General features: G+C 40.7%; 2 protein-coding genes across 3 annotated transcripts in view; one reads left to right on the forward strand and one right to left on the reverse strand.

Moving 5' to 3' along the window:
- Positions 1 to 4,220, reverse strand: part of GNPAT (glyceronephosphate O-acyltransferase) — a 61,263-nt gene extending 57,043 nt beyond the window's left edge. For both annotated transcript variants that reach the window (XM_063443363.1, XM_063443362.1), the window contains exons 1-3: positions 4,037 to 4,220; positions 2,743 to 2,934; positions 1,261 to 1,437 (exon numbers count right to left, since the gene is read on the reverse strand). In XM_063443363.1, the coding sequence (XP_063299433.1) occupies positions 1,261 to 1,437; positions 2,743 to 2,934; positions 4,037 to 4,066 (399 nt within the window). In that variant the 5' untranslated portion in view covers positions 4,067 to 4,220. The remainder of the gene's footprint in view (positions 1 to 1,260; positions 1,438 to 2,742; positions 2,935 to 4,036) is intronic.
- A 160-nt stretch (positions 4,221 to 4,380) lies between these two features.
- C2H1orf131 (chromosome 2 C1orf131 homolog) lies at positions 4,381 to 15,130 on the forward strand. The gene is made up of 7 exons (XM_063441238.1): positions 4,381 to 4,471; positions 11,416 to 11,771; positions 12,048 to 12,104; positions 12,592 to 12,687; positions 13,328 to 13,402; positions 14,379 to 14,431; positions 14,696 to 15,130. The coding sequence occupies exons 1-7, from the start codon at positions 4,399 to 4,401 to the stop codon at positions 14,823 to 14,825; spliced, it is 840 nt and encodes a 279-aa protein (XP_063297308.1). The 5' UTR covers positions 4,381 to 4,398; the 3' UTR covers positions 14,826 to 15,130.
- The last annotated feature ends 210 nt before the right edge of the window (positions 15,131 to 15,340 follow it).

Raw genomic sequence — 15,340 nt, forward strand, 5'->3', positions numbered from 1 at the left:
CCAAAAATCCCCCATATCAGTTTAGGGGTTTTTGAATTTTATGGAAGTCCCATTTGACCGACAGCACTCGAGGCTCCTGCCCAGAAACAGTTCCATGAGTTTAGGCTGTGCGGTCAGTCTATTTCGGAAAGTCATAAAAATGAATAAATGCATGAACGGAATAGTAGCGATTGTTCCCCTGGTTTGTGGGAACCAAACTACCAAACAGTGCTCTACTGGCTGTTCGGGAAAAGGAAGCAGGCATTCGTATTGTTTGACTGGTGTTCGGGAAGTCAAGTGTCCGATTTTAGTTCCAGACACTCGACGACCAAGTCCCGCTGCCTCCTTTCGTGCAAACAAGATGGCCGCCATTTTCTCTTGCACGTGGCGTTCGGCTATACGAACAGCGGCCACACGGGGAGATCGCTCAATAGACAGTTTTCTTTGAAGATAATGAGCCGGGGGGTGGTCGGTGTTCGGTAGTTACAACTACCGAACTAATAAAGCATAAAAAGTCCCTAATGGAAATAAAAGTCTTGAATAACATGCTATTTTCTTCACAATAAGTGTTGTTTTTTAAAAAGTGGTTAAAAGTACTAAATGTGAGGCAACCCCTATAGAAACCATTAGCGATTCCTCCTCTTTTACATTTTTGCACCAATGTTTAGGAGAGAATACAAATTGCCAACGTGTTTCTGCTCTACTGTTCCAAATTCATTTTGGATAACATGTTTTCTTAAAGCGGTTCTATCACTTTTTTAGCATTATTATTGTACTGGCATGTTTAAATATCATTAATGGGTAGCAAACACTTTTATTTACGACCTGCAGGTTTACAAAAGTTGAAAATGGGTGGAACCTTTTTCAAGCTCCATGTCATTTGTCAAATGCCATCAAGCTGTTACTCATCTAATTTCAGTGCCATGTCATCAATTGTTTGTGTGGATTCCTTATTCTAAACTATCTAGGAAAGACAGATGCAAGGATTTCCGGCAGCTGCCATCTTGGAAACGCTAAGATAGAAGCACCGAGAAAGAAGCCACAGAAAAAGTAAGTAGCACTGGTACCAGGGTCGCTAAACGTTGGGAGGGGTCAGGAGGGGTCAGAAGGGCTCGAAAGAGGGGATACATTGGCTGGTCTATGGGGCAGAATTTGGTGACAGAGCCACTTTATATAAACTGTTCCAGCATATTGTCAATATGGTAACCATACTCAGACTAGGTGTGCTCTAATTAAATCATTATCTAGGGCTGCCAATATTTCAGTGTGGCTAATACTTACTCTATGTATACCTTCTTCATTCACACACACTTTCTGGAAAAGCCGTTTAAAGATCTTGCTCAAGCTCATGGCAAACAGTCTTATGGCTCCCATATGTAAATTGTGAGCCATTTCATCAAGGATTTCAGCAGCCTGCTCTTGGATAATTTCAGAAGACTCGCCAGATTCCAAAGATATCTAAAAGGCAGCAATACAGTTGTTACAGACATATACTACATATGGATTAAACTTCCTTTATAGCTGGCTGTATATTAATTATTAAAAAAAAAAAAAAAAAAAACAAGATTAAAATGAACAATGTAGGCAATCATAACCCTTTCAACTGACTGAAGTATATATGGTGCCTGGAGTCCATAGGAACTGGGTTCCTATATTCCTATATGTGTATTTATTTTTCAAAGTAAGATAAAAACAAAAACTGTAAAATGTTATTTTCTTCAAAGTGTTAAATTTAAAAAAAGAAAAGTATTACAATAAAAAGCCCAGTTTTGATCCATGTGTTTGGTTTCAGATCATAAAAAAGAGCTGCATCCCTCTGATATATAATTTTAATGTAAGCTTTGTTACATTGTTTTCTCCCACTTTGTCATTCATTCTATACTTCTACAACTTTAGAATGAATTAGAAAACAAAAACTAAAACAGTTGCCCCTCTTAAAGTGAAGTCTAATACATACATTTTATATTTAATTACTATAAAGGGACATTATAGGCACCCAGACCACTTCAGCTAATTGAAGTGGTCTGGGCGCAGTGCCCTTATTGCACTTTGTGCTGCAATGTAAAACAATGCAGTTCCAGAGAAACTGCAATGTTTACATTGCAGCACTAAGTCTGCTTCCAGTTGCTGTCTCCCAGACAGCCACTTGAGGCGCTTCCTGGATACTAACGGATCTTTGGTCCGGTAACTGATGCTGGACATCTTCTCAGTCTGCATTCGGACATGCAGTGTCAGATATTTTCCCCATAGGAAAGCATTGATTCAATGCTTTACTATGGGGAGCTCTAATGCGCGTGCTTGACAAAGGAGGAGGTGGAGCCAAAGGACATCAGCATGGGATCACGTAAGTAAAGTAAGTTTTAATCCTTTATACACTGACTGGGGGGGGCGGGGGTCAGTGGGAGCTATAATTCCAGGAATACTGCTTTGTATTCCTGGCACTATAGTATTCTTTTAAGCCACTATATCAATACACCCCCCATTACGATAGGTTCACTTCTATTTTTACAGAATTAAAGGGACCCAGTCGGCACCCAGGCCACTTCAGCTCATTGAAGTGGTCTGGGTGCCAACTCCCATCACCATTAACCCTGCAAGTGTAATTATAGCATTTTTTTTTAACTGCAATATTTACCTTGCAGGGTTAAGTCATCCTCTAGTGGCCATCTACCAGACAGCCACTAGAGGGACTTCTGACTTCTTAGACAACTTTTGGTCATCTATGCAAATCAATTTAAAAATATATTATTTTTTTTAACTCACCTGTTTGATAACATATTGCAGCTGACTGGATGCCAAGACAATAGATTTTATGGCACTTGGCTTACAAGGGGTAAGATTCTTGTAGATCACTGGTGTGTAACATTTCATAGCATAACATAGATCACTGGACTGCCGGCGCTCCTCTAGTATATCTTCAAAGACTTCTCTTTTCTTGCTTCTAAAGTCATTTTGCTGTGAATCAAAATAGTGCAAACTGAAGTTTATCAACTTCATTAATAATAATCAAAAAAGTTGAACACATTGAAATGTAAAAAAAAAATTCTACTTAAAAGGTATACTAGCAGAAAAGATATACATCTATCATTTATGTGGTCATGCAGGTTGGAGTAACCCTCTAAATATAGATTTAGCTTTTTAAAATGCATGCATCTTTACTGAGTGGTCAGCTCTAGCATTTACGTTGCCAAGAGTGCCCATTTAAAGGAACACTCTATTGTTAGAAACACAAACACAAACATGTATAGATCAATAACTCCCCACACACACTTAAATAGTTAAATAAAAAGTTACGCTTACCTTTAGTACCCCCGACCACTGCTCCTCCCTTGGCTGAGATCATCACTACAGATGATCTCAGCAAATCTAATGCTTCCCCATAGCGGCTTGTGCGCGTTCTCAGCAATCTCCACACTGCATCATTCAATATCCGTATAGAGATACGTCCCTATGGGGAATGTTTGGAGTCATCATGCACAGTGTGAAGACGCCACACGTCAGCTCTGTAAAAGATTGCAGGACCACTCCAGGAAGCATTTTTACCACTCCGGGGTGACATCCTCTAGAGGTGGTCTTAGACCACAATGTAAACACTTACTTTTCACAGAAAATTGAGTGTTTGCATTGCAGAGGCGACAAGGAAGTATATTTGCATACATTAAGAGTAGTTATGCAGTAGTTCTGGTGTTTAGTTTCTTAACAAATAATTTTGCTCTAGTATTATTATCATCATCATTATTATATCTAGAAACCAATTTGATTAATGGCGTTATAGCTATACCATGACAGCAGATGAGAGAACATTTGTAAAAATGTTATTGTCCGAAACTATTCTTAACTGAGAGGGGAGAGAGCGTTTACACAAATCTCAGAAACTCTGAACACAATGCCATGCTGCATGCAAATAGGATATTAACATAGACTGTCATTTGATTCCTTATTGTAAAATAACCATGTGTTTACAATATAACTGTGCAGTGGGATCACAAGCTGTCGCCCGGCAATACAGGCACACATGGTATACTCCTCATGAAGATCCTGCAATATGTCAACTTACTAAATACATTGTACCCATGGCTCCAGCCATCTCCTCTGACACCGCTTCCCGCCTTCCACTAGGAGTTACCTATAACAGGCATAACCTGCTAGGTAGCATGCAGCCACACACGAGCTCGGCTAAGTTTTCTATAGGAACACAGGAAGAGGCGGAGATCCCCGATACTGACAGTAGGGAGCTCATGTTTGACAGCTACGGAAGCCTGAGAGGGATTGACTCGGGTTATAATCTATTTCCGGTCACTGTTTACGGAAGCCGCATAGTCCAAAGTAACACGTGGTTGAACGCTCTCACATCAACCTAATAGCATACACACGTTTTTTTCTTCAGATTGCTGCTGTTGAATCCTGAATCTTTCCAGTATGGAAGATGCACAGGGATACGTCGAGGTCCAGGACCAGTTAAACTCCCTGCTTAGTGATCTGTATGATTTCGGTGAGTTGTAGCATTGTATAGAATATGCTCGGATACTGTATACACTTACATTGGAGGGTTAGTTCATTAAATGAGCTGTATTTACTCCAGTTCAGTGAACTGTGCTGTGTAAAACTGATAGCAGTCACAATATAGTATACAGTATATTATCAGATTATCCTAAGTGATGTGTGGAACTGATCTTGGGGGATAAATCTGTCCTCCCACAATCCTCTGCTGGACAAAGTTCAGTGGATAAGAAAAATACAATACATCCCGAGATGCTCTTGAGGAAGTCCAAACTTTGGCATTAAAGGGAAACTTTCGTCTAGGAATACAAAGTTGGATCCCGAGCACTATAAGGCTCCCACCCACATTGCAGAAATGGATAAAAAAAAACTTTTTTTTTCTTTCTTTTTTTTTTTGTCACTTACCTGATTCAGGGACCTAATGAACATGTGTGGCAAGCGACGCGCTCGCATTAGGACATCCCTATAGGAAAGCATTGGATCAATGCTTTCCTATGGGGTTTTAGCTGAAAAACCCCAAAAGTCGCCCAGCGACTTTGATGCGCCTTTGTGGCTGTCTGGTACACAGCCACTAGTGGTGGAATTATTGCAGTTTCTAAATAACTGCAATAATTACCATTGCAGGGTTAAACTGACAGGGACAGGTCACTCAGACTACTTCAATGAGCTTAAGTGTTCTGGCTGTTTTACTCCAGTTTTATTTTTCACATATATGTTCAAACAGGACAACAGTTGACAACTGTGTCAGGAAGACAGCCACTAGAGGCTGGATTAACCCTGCAATGTAAGCATGTTTACATCTGAAGGATTAAAACCTGGCGGACCTGGCATCCAGACCACTTCATTGAGCTGAAGTGGTCTGGGTGACTTTAGTGTTCTTTTAATAATCAAAGAAGGTCCCCCTCACTGCCCCTCCTTACCTACTACCCCTAAGCAATACACCTGAATGGAAAGTGTGTGAGGCTTGGCTAAGTTTAATTGTGTTACTTGGCTGAGTGTGTGTGTGTGTGTGTGTGTGTGTGTGTGTGTGTGTGTGTGTGTGTGTGTGTGTGACTGGCTGAGTGCGATTGTATATGAGTTTGAGTGTAGTTCCCCATGCTAACACTAACATGCTGGCTGCAGTGAATCCTATTCTCTGTCAACATGAACCTGCCACAGTGACAGGGAGCAATAGGACTGACTCAAAATATGGCATGTATAAATAGAATGTAATATACATTTGTTATATACAATTTAATATAATACACATTTTATTAAAGGACCACTATAATGCCAGGAAAACAAACTGCAATAAAAAGAAGCAGCGACGAGGGACATCGTCGCTGCCTTTGGTAAGTGACTGAAGGGGTTTTCACCCCTTCAGCAACTGGGGATGGGAGGTGGGAGGGAGAGGGGACCTGCAGTGCCATAAATACGGATTGTTATCCTGGCACGGGAGAGTCCCTTTAACACTAGATGGACCTGTCACCCAGACCACTTAATTGAGCTGAAGTGGTCTGGGTGCCTATAGTGGTCCTTTTAATAATACATGCATATTTATATATACTGTGTGAAAGGACAAATATATATATATATACATGCACACACATATATGCATATTACTATAAATCAAATGAATTGAGTGAAAATAATTCATTAAAGGGACACTCCAGACCCCCGAAGCACTTTAGTTTGCTGGAAAACTTTGTGTGAAGAGTGTGTTCTATTCATTTCATTTTGCAAAAAATGCAGATTTCAATGGAAATTGACACTTTTATAAACTAACCTGATTACATCCACACAGACAACTGGTCCTGTTACTTCCTAATTTGGTTAGCTTAATGGAGCTAAACTAAAGAGGCAGCAATTGCCCAGAGCACCTGCTTTGGAAAATAATTCTCATTGAGCTGCATTATGAAGTCTGTAATTGGACAGCCACAGAAAGTCTGAGCAGGTTAGATGGGGAGGTAGTGCAAAGGCAAAACTGCAACTTCTGCAAGCTGGTTTTAGATATACCTCAATGGAAAAAAAAAAACATAATTCAATGCATGCAAGTGTTCATCTGGGGTATATCTCCTAAACAATTATTTTGTTTTGGGGCAGTGGAGTGTCCTTTTTAAGTACCGTATATACTCGAGTATAAGCCGAGTTTTTCAGCCCATTTTTTGGGCTGAAAAACCCCAACTCGGCTTATACTCGAGTCAAGGTCTGTATTATGGCAATTTGCATTGCCATAATACAGACTGGGGGGAGAGGGGGGCTGGCAGAGCTGTAACTTACCTGTTCTGCAGCTCCTGTCAGCTCTCTCCTCCTCTGCGCCGTCCGTTCAGCACCTCGGTCAGCTCCCAGTGTAAGTCTCGCGAGAGCCGCGGCTCTCGCGAGACTTACAGTGTGAGCTGATAGAAGGAGCTGCACGGACGGCGCAGAGGAGGAGAGAGCTGACAGGAGCTGCAGAACAGGTACCGTATATACTCGAGTATAAGCAGAGTTTTTCAGCCCATTTTTTGGGCTGAAAAACCCCAACTCGGCTTATACTCGAGTCAGAGTCTGTATTATGGCAATTTGCATTGCCATAATACAGACTGGGGGGAGAGGGGGGCTGGCAGAGCTGTACTTACCTTTCCTGCAGCTCCTGTCAGCTCTCTCCTCCTCCGCGCCGTCCGTTCAGCACCTCGGTCAGCTCCCAGTGTAAGTCTCGCGAGAGCCGCGGCTCTCGCGAGACTTACACTGTGAGCTGACAGAAGAGCAGAACGGACGGCGCAGAGGAGGAGAGAGCTGACAGGAGCTGCAGGAAAGGTAAGTACAGCTCTGCCAGCCCCCCTCTCCCCCCCACTGAACTGCCACTGGACCACCAGGAAAGGAGAGCCCCCCTCCCTGCCATATATCAAGCAGGGAGGGGGGACGAAAAAAAAAAATATAAATAAAAATAAATAAAATAATAAAAAAAAAATTAATAATAAAAAAAAGGGGTATAAGGACCACTATGGGAGGGCGGGGGTATAAGGACCACTATGGGAGGGAGGGGGTGGGTTAAGGACCACTATGGGAGGGAGGGGGGTATAAGGACCGCTATGGGAGGGAGGGGGGGGTATAAGGACCACTATGGGAGGGAGGGGGGGGGGTAAGGACCACTATGGGAGGGAGGGGGGGTATAAGGACCACTATGGGAGGGAGGGGGGGATAAGGACCACTATGGGAGGGAGGGGGGGATAAGGACCACTATGGGAGGGAGGGGGGGTATAAGGACCACTATGGGAGGGAGGGGGGGTATAAGGACCACTATGGGAGGGAGGGGGGGATAAGGACCACTATGGGAGGGAGGGGGGTATAAGGACCACTATGGGAGGGAGGGGGGATAAGGACCACTATGGGAGGGAGGGGGGGGGATAAGGACCACTATGGGAGGGAGGGGGGGGATAAGGACCACTATTGGAGGGAGGGGGGTATAAGGACCACTATGGGAGGGAGGGGGGGTATAAGGACCACTATGGGAGGGGGTGGGATAAGGACCACTATGGAAGGGAGGGGGGGTATAAGGACCATTATGGGAGGGAGGGGGGGGGGGGTATATGGACCACTATGGGAGGGATGGGGGGGATAAGGAACACTATGGGAGGGAGAAGGGGGATAAGGACCACTATGAGAGGGAGGGGGTGGGATAAGGACCACTATGGGAGGGGAGGGGGAAGTAAGGACCACTAGGGGAGGGGAGGGTAAGGACCACTAGGGGAGGGGTGAGTCAGGACCACTGGGGGGGGGGGAGTGAAGGAACACGGGGGTGGGGAGGTAAGGACCACTGAGGGAGGAGGAGGGGAAGTCAGGACATATGGGGGGGGGGGGAGGGGCGGCAAAATTTTTTTTGCCTACGGCGGCAAATATCCTTGCACCGGCCCTGCACACACTGCATTCACACACTGCATTCATGCACACACACACTGCATTCATGCACACACACACTGCACTCATACACACACTGCATTCATACACACACGCTGCACTCATACACACACACATACGCACACACTGCATTCATTATACACACACTGTAAATAAATATTCAATTAATATATTTTTTTTAGGATCTAATTTTATTTAGAAATTTACCAGTAGCTGCTGCATTTCCCACCCTAGTCTTATACTCGAGTCAATAAGTTTTCCCAGTTTTTTGGGATAAAATTAGGGGCCTCGGCTTATATTCGGGTCGGCTTATACTCGAGTATATACGGTAAGTTACAGCTCTGCCAGCCCCCCTCTCCCCCCACTGAACTGCCACTGGACCACCAGGGAAGGAGAGCCCCCCTCCCTGCCATATATCAAGCAGGGAGGGGGGACGAAAAAAAAATATATAAATAAAATAAATAATAATAAAAAAATAATAATAATAAAAAAAATTAATAATTAAAAAAAAAAAGGGGTATAAGGACCACTATGGGAGGGGGGGGTATAAGGACCGCTATGGGAGGGAGGGGGGGGATAAGGACCGCTATGGAAGGGAGGGGGGGGATAAGGACCACTATGGGAGGGAGGGGGGTATAAGGACCACTATGGGAGGGAGGGGGGGTATAAGGACCACTATGGGAGGGAGGGGGGTATAAGGACCACTATGGGAGGGAGGGGGGGATAAGGACCAATATGGGAGGGAGGGGGGTATAAGGACCACTATGGGAGGGAGGGGGGTATAAGGACCACTATGGGAGGGGGTGGGATAAGGACCACTATGGGAGGGAGGGGGGTATAAGGACCACTATGGGAGGGAGGGGGGTATAAGGACCACTATGGGAGGGAGGGGGGGGATAAGGACCACTATTGGAGGGAGGGGGGTATAAGGACCACTATGGGAGGGAGGGGGGTATAAGGACCACTATGGGAGGGAGGGGGTGGGATAAGGACCACTATGGGAGGGAGGGGGGGGGGTATATGGACCACTATGGGAGGGATGGGGGGGGATAAGGAACACTATGGGAGGGAGAAGGGGGATAAGGACCACTATGAGAGGGAGGGGTGGGATAAGGACCACTATGGGAGGGGAGGGGAGGGTAAGGACCACTAGGGGAGGGGTGAGTCAGGACCACTGGGGGGGGGGGGGTGAAGGAACACGGGGGTGGGGAGGTAAGGACCACTGAGGGAGGAGGAGGGGAAGTCAGGACATATGGGGGGGGAGGGGGCGGCAAAAATGTTTTTGCCTACGGCGGCAAATATCCTTGCACCGGCCCTGCACACACTGCATTCACACACACACACACTGCATTCATACACACACACACACTGCATTCATGCACACACTGCACTCATACACACACGCTGCACTCATACACACACACATACGCACACACTGCATTCATTATACACACACTGTAAATAAATATTCAATTAATATATTTTTTTTAGGATCTAATTTTATTTAGAAATTTACCAGTAGCTGCTGCATTTCCCACCCTAGTCTTATACTCGAGTCAATAAGTTTTCCCAGTTTTTTGGGATAAAATTAGGGGCCTCGGCTTATATTCGGGTCGGCTTATACTCGAGTATATACGGTATATATTTTTCATGCACCCATTGACACTATTCAACCAACACACACTTTCACTGACACAAACACATCCTAACTGATGCCTGTAAATTGACACACACTCTAACTAATATTGGCACAAACAATGTTTAACCACCTAAGGACGGCGGGCATTCTATGCCATCCTTTTTGGGGCGCTCCTAAACGCCGGCGGGTGGCATAGAACGTCCCAGCCGTCCTTAGTAGGGATCGACCGATACTGATTTTTTTTTTTTTTGAATGCAGTGTGTGTATAGTGAATGTAGTGTGTTTATAATGAATGCAGAGTGTGTGTGTGTGTGTGTGTGTGTTAGCGTTCAATGTAGTTTTTTATTTAGCATTTTTCACACACAACAAATATGAACGTTAACTTTGGCCAGTGTTTGTGACTAAGTGGCTACTAAAAGCGACTGGACATACCCCATTTGTAATACCTTGGGTTGTCTACTTTTGCGAATGGTATGCCATAATGGGGGTAATTTTCATTCTTGGGCTACCATACGGTCTGAAAGGCAACATAACCAGTCTGGCAAATGTCAATGTGTATAAACTGAAAAATGTAATGTGCTATATTTGACCCTGTAACTTTCCAAAACACCATACAACCTGTACATTGGGTGTACTGTTTTACTCGTGAGACATCGCTGAATACAAATAAGTGTACTTTATTGCAGGCTAACAGTATTGTGACATTCACAGTTAAAATGCCATGCAAAACTAAAAAACTGTTTTCTTAATTTCTAAATTTTTTTATATTGTATTTATATTAAATTATGCTTAATATACAAATATTTGATCTGACATGAAAGCCCTGTTTCTCCTGAACAAACTGATATATGGGACGTGTGGGTGCACATAAAATGAAAGAGATGAACAGACAGAGCACAAATTCAAGGTGTTGTTAACGTTTTGTTTTATCACAACTTGTACAACTGCCTCAGTCCTTAAGGGGTTAAACAACATATCTATTGACAGATAAACACACTGAGATGCACACTTCCTGACAGACACACAAACTCTCAGATACACATACACCCACTGACACCCGTATGATATTTTCCTGCTCCCCCTTCACTCAATAGTTGGCATAGTGGTTTATGTCTCATAACACCTCACATATAATAGAACAGAACATTTGAAATATTACAGCAACTACAGAACACCTCTCTATAAATGACACATACCCAATATTGCTTTAATTTGTTTTTGTTTGCCATATAGGTTACAGAAATTTTAGAAAACTTCTATAAGTATTGTTTGCATGTACACACATTTAGTATGTTTTGTTTTGGGGTTTGTTTTTTTCCTTCTGTGTGTTTTTTTAAATATTTCCATAAATGTGATTTTATTTTTATTATATTTTTTTGCGTGTATGTGTAAATATGTTTTTGTTTTATTTATATTCGCAGGTGATAATTTTGTACACAGAGACAAGACAAAAACAAAGAGAGTTGCTGCTACTCAAAAACATAATTCCTTGAAAAAGCCAGATGATGGTGGAAATGTCGGTGAACTTAATGAATGTCTTGCATCATCCAAATCACACTCCAAAAGCAAGACAAAGAATGCATTAATGTTTTTTAAAAGCATTAAGGATGAGCTACGTGATAAGATTGATCTTACAGATACACCATCTGCGGAACCTAATGGGGTCTCTTGTTCTGAGCAAGGGGAACCCAATGTTGAAGTGGTGACTTTCAGTAGTTATCGAAAAAAGAAAAAAGCCAAAGTAGAAAGTAATGTTGAGCCACAGGAGGGTACTGAGGTAACAACATTCTAATCAAAATGTGATGATTTTGAGCAGCCCAAAAATATATATTCTATATATACAGACAATCTGTTATTTCAGTCAGTGGGCAAGTAACACACACACCCCTGTAACTTTTCACATGTGTATCTATATTTTACTTTCTTCTGGTAAAATTACTGTCTTAAAGTTCTGTCACACAAGATAAACACAAACGATTGAGTCTTCTTTCTTTGGAAATAAGTCTGTTTACAGCTTCTTTAATAAAATAATGGATTTTTTTTCCTTTTGTAGACCAGCTTAGAGGAGAAAGATGCAGATGAAACCAAACACATGTTTAACTTGGAAAAGGTATGTTCTTTGTCATGTGTCTTTGTTTCTAGGGTTCTATATTTATTGTGTATATTTTTTTCCCCTCTGTTTTGACTTGCTAAACCTCTTTGCAGTGAGTTTTACATCCCAGAGAATTAATAGGACCAATTAGGTTTCAGCTAATTGGCTAGTTAGACACCCAACTGATGCTAGAATATAACCATTAATACTTTAGAAAAAAAAATATCTTCTCTATAGTACAGTTGGTTTGAATATAAAAGTATCTAGTTTGTTTTCTGTATCGTCATGTTAATGGTTGCTTGTTTCTTTTAAAAATAAAAGGCACAGATAAGTTTAAAAAATTCTCCACTAGTAATTTTATGCATAAAAACATTTGAATGTTGAGTGCCTTCACGTTTTAACTATAGGGCTTTGTTAATGTGTAGGTATTTATTATGATTATAAATAAACCTTTTTTTTCTTCCTGTAAATTGTGTGTGTGTGTATATTTATTTATTTTGCCTAGGCACGCTTGGAAGTTCACAAGTTTGGAATCACAGGATACAAGAAGGAAAAACAAAGACTTTTTGAAAAAGAGAGAGCAATTATGTTGGGAGCTAAGGTGAGACAATGTGACCTTGTTTGTTATTAAAGTGATTTTTATGTGTAATACAATCATACATGAATAAACACTGTTTGAATTGTCAGGAATTCCAACAGAATTCCAAATTTGAGGCTAAAATAGCCAAACTGGAAAAATCTCCATCAGCATCTGACTTTTGCAGCTCTGCAGAAGCTGTGTGTCATTAAACCGCCTCTGAGGCTTGGCACCCTGGCGGAACCCAGTTAAGAGCCAAACCATTGCAAGGGAACGTTACCAGAGTATTACTGGTAACCTAACCACTACAGCAGACTGTAGTGATATTGATGCTCAGAGTAATCCTTTAAATATCAAGACTTTACTCAGAAGCTTGAAATTGCATTTTTGATAAATACACCATCTGTACACGGTTTATTAGGTATGACAAGTACTGAAAGCTAATATGTATTTGAGAAAAATATATAATCTTCGCAAGGGTTGAATAGTAGGAAGTGAGTGACATGATGCCATGGGGAATGGAAACCGAAAAAGGAAATCATAACAGCAATCAAGCTAAATGTAAATATGTGTAGAACACAAGTTTTTTTTTATTTACTGACACTTAATATTTTAAAGCAGATCTACATATTGAAAATTCTAATTCTTGTTTTCTTATTTCCAGCCACCAAAGAGAGAATATTTAAATTACAAAGTCTACCAAGAAAAAAGAGCAGCAAGGAAGGAAGATAGTAGAATGGTTAGTTTCATACATGTTTCTGTTGCTGTATACATGCTATCCGGCTGACTTAATAATCCAGAAATTGTCAAGAATCTACAAGGGAATTAAGGGTATTAAGTTGTGCCTTACATTTAAGTTATGGAGAAAACACATTCCTGCTCAGTGGAAATTCACATTGGCAAATAAATACTTTTTATAAGTCACATTTCTCCTGATAGCGTGACAAAGTTCTGAGTGTTCAAATAATTTTACGCTAAAATGACTGGCATTAAAATCAAAGGCTTTCGGGCATTTAATCATATCTAGAAATGTCCCTGTATTTTGAAATCCAGAGACATATTAACACCAGGGCTTAAAATTTCAAGCTAGACCTTAAAATGTACTTGCTAATACAAGCACAGAGAGTCCATGGCATAATCCCCAAGTGTGAATTTGTTTTTAATTGCCATGGATAAATTCTTAGTTGCCAATGGCTAGTGTCAAATTGAAACTTTGAGCCCTATTAAGGCATTTTATTTGCATGAATGTAATAGGATTAAAGCTGATATCCCAGTGAGATCAGTTGAATAACCCCACCTCAGTTTGTCACAATGCCCCTTATTTAATGTATTAACATTGCTCACTGAGCAGTTCTATACTCATTTTGAAATTATTTAGAAATTTAGCCCTGAACAAATTGTGAGAATCTTCTTTAGACTATTACTGAAGCCCTCTGGACCATTTTGGCTGAATTTTGATGGTATCCAACATCAAGCTTATAAGATCCAACTGGTTTGCAAAATGTAGAGGGAAAAAATAATAATAAATTAAATGTGTATCCTTCAGAATTCTTTCAGATTTATTTTCATTAATGTTAGGGGAGTAAAGAGACAAAATTGCACTTTTAAGCACATTTTGAAATCTTATTTGTAATATTTGTTTTACATTATATTGCTTAATTTGTATAAGGTTATAGTCTCTAATAAGATTGATTTCTGTGTGTCCTGTAATCTAGGAAAATAGTCTTGAGGCTTCAAGTAAAAAGCTGAAACGGGGACATGGAGAGAGGTGAGTTTCAAAGTTGCTAAGAATTGTGTGCATTTCAACTGATAAATGAATTGCCTTCTAATCTGCGCCCGAATTATTCAATCCATCCAGGATTTACCTGCGGAGTCTTATTCATAGAATTAGCCATGGTTATGAAACACTGTCCTAAAAAAAAAAAAAAATTGAAAAAAGTTAGCTTTAAAAGTTAACGTTTATTTTTTTTATGCATGTTTTATAATCTTGGTTTTTATGTAAAATGTTTATTTATTTATTTTTCAAATTCAGGAAAACAAAAAAGGTCAAAAACTCAGGAGGAATTATACCAACAGGACATGTCGGAAAATTTAAGAATGGGGCATTATTCCTAAGTGTTAAAGACATAAAGATGATTAAGCAATCCAAAGTGATTAAATGAAGACCGAATAAGAAAACATTCTGCATTTCAAGCGCCAATATCAAAATTCTGTGATTGTCACACAATTAAGTTTGTATGATGCAAACCTGTGAAAGTTTGATGGTGCTTTTATATGTGCCCTGTTCTTTTTCAAGAAAAAAAGGATAGAAACGTAACAAAGTAACCCACATTCCAAAGTAGAAAGCTGGAAGCACAATGAGGTAGCCTTTTTATCCACTTCTTTCCCGCTACCTGGAATCTTTCAAGTTAAAGTTGGTTTTATTATATTTTGATTAAACAATATATACTATTTACAGAATAAGATCACCCAGGTCATGTTTCAGATAATATGTATGTATTGTTAAGTTGAAATAAAACTAAAGATTTGAAATATACATAAGTTACCTATACTACACATTGTTTTCAATAAAAATAAATATATATGTATATATATTATATTCTTTTCTCTATCAGTGGATCAGAGAAATCTTAATGTAGCCTTACTGGTAAAATATTTTATGAATAAATAAATATCT

This window comes from Pelobates fuscus, chromosome 2 (assembly GCF_036172605.1).
Source record: "Pelobates fuscus isolate aPelFus1 chromosome 2, aPelFus1.pri, whole genome shotgun sequence".
Classification (NCBI taxonomy): Eukaryota; Metazoa; Chordata; class Amphibia; order Anura; family Pelobatidae; genus Pelobates; species Pelobates fuscus.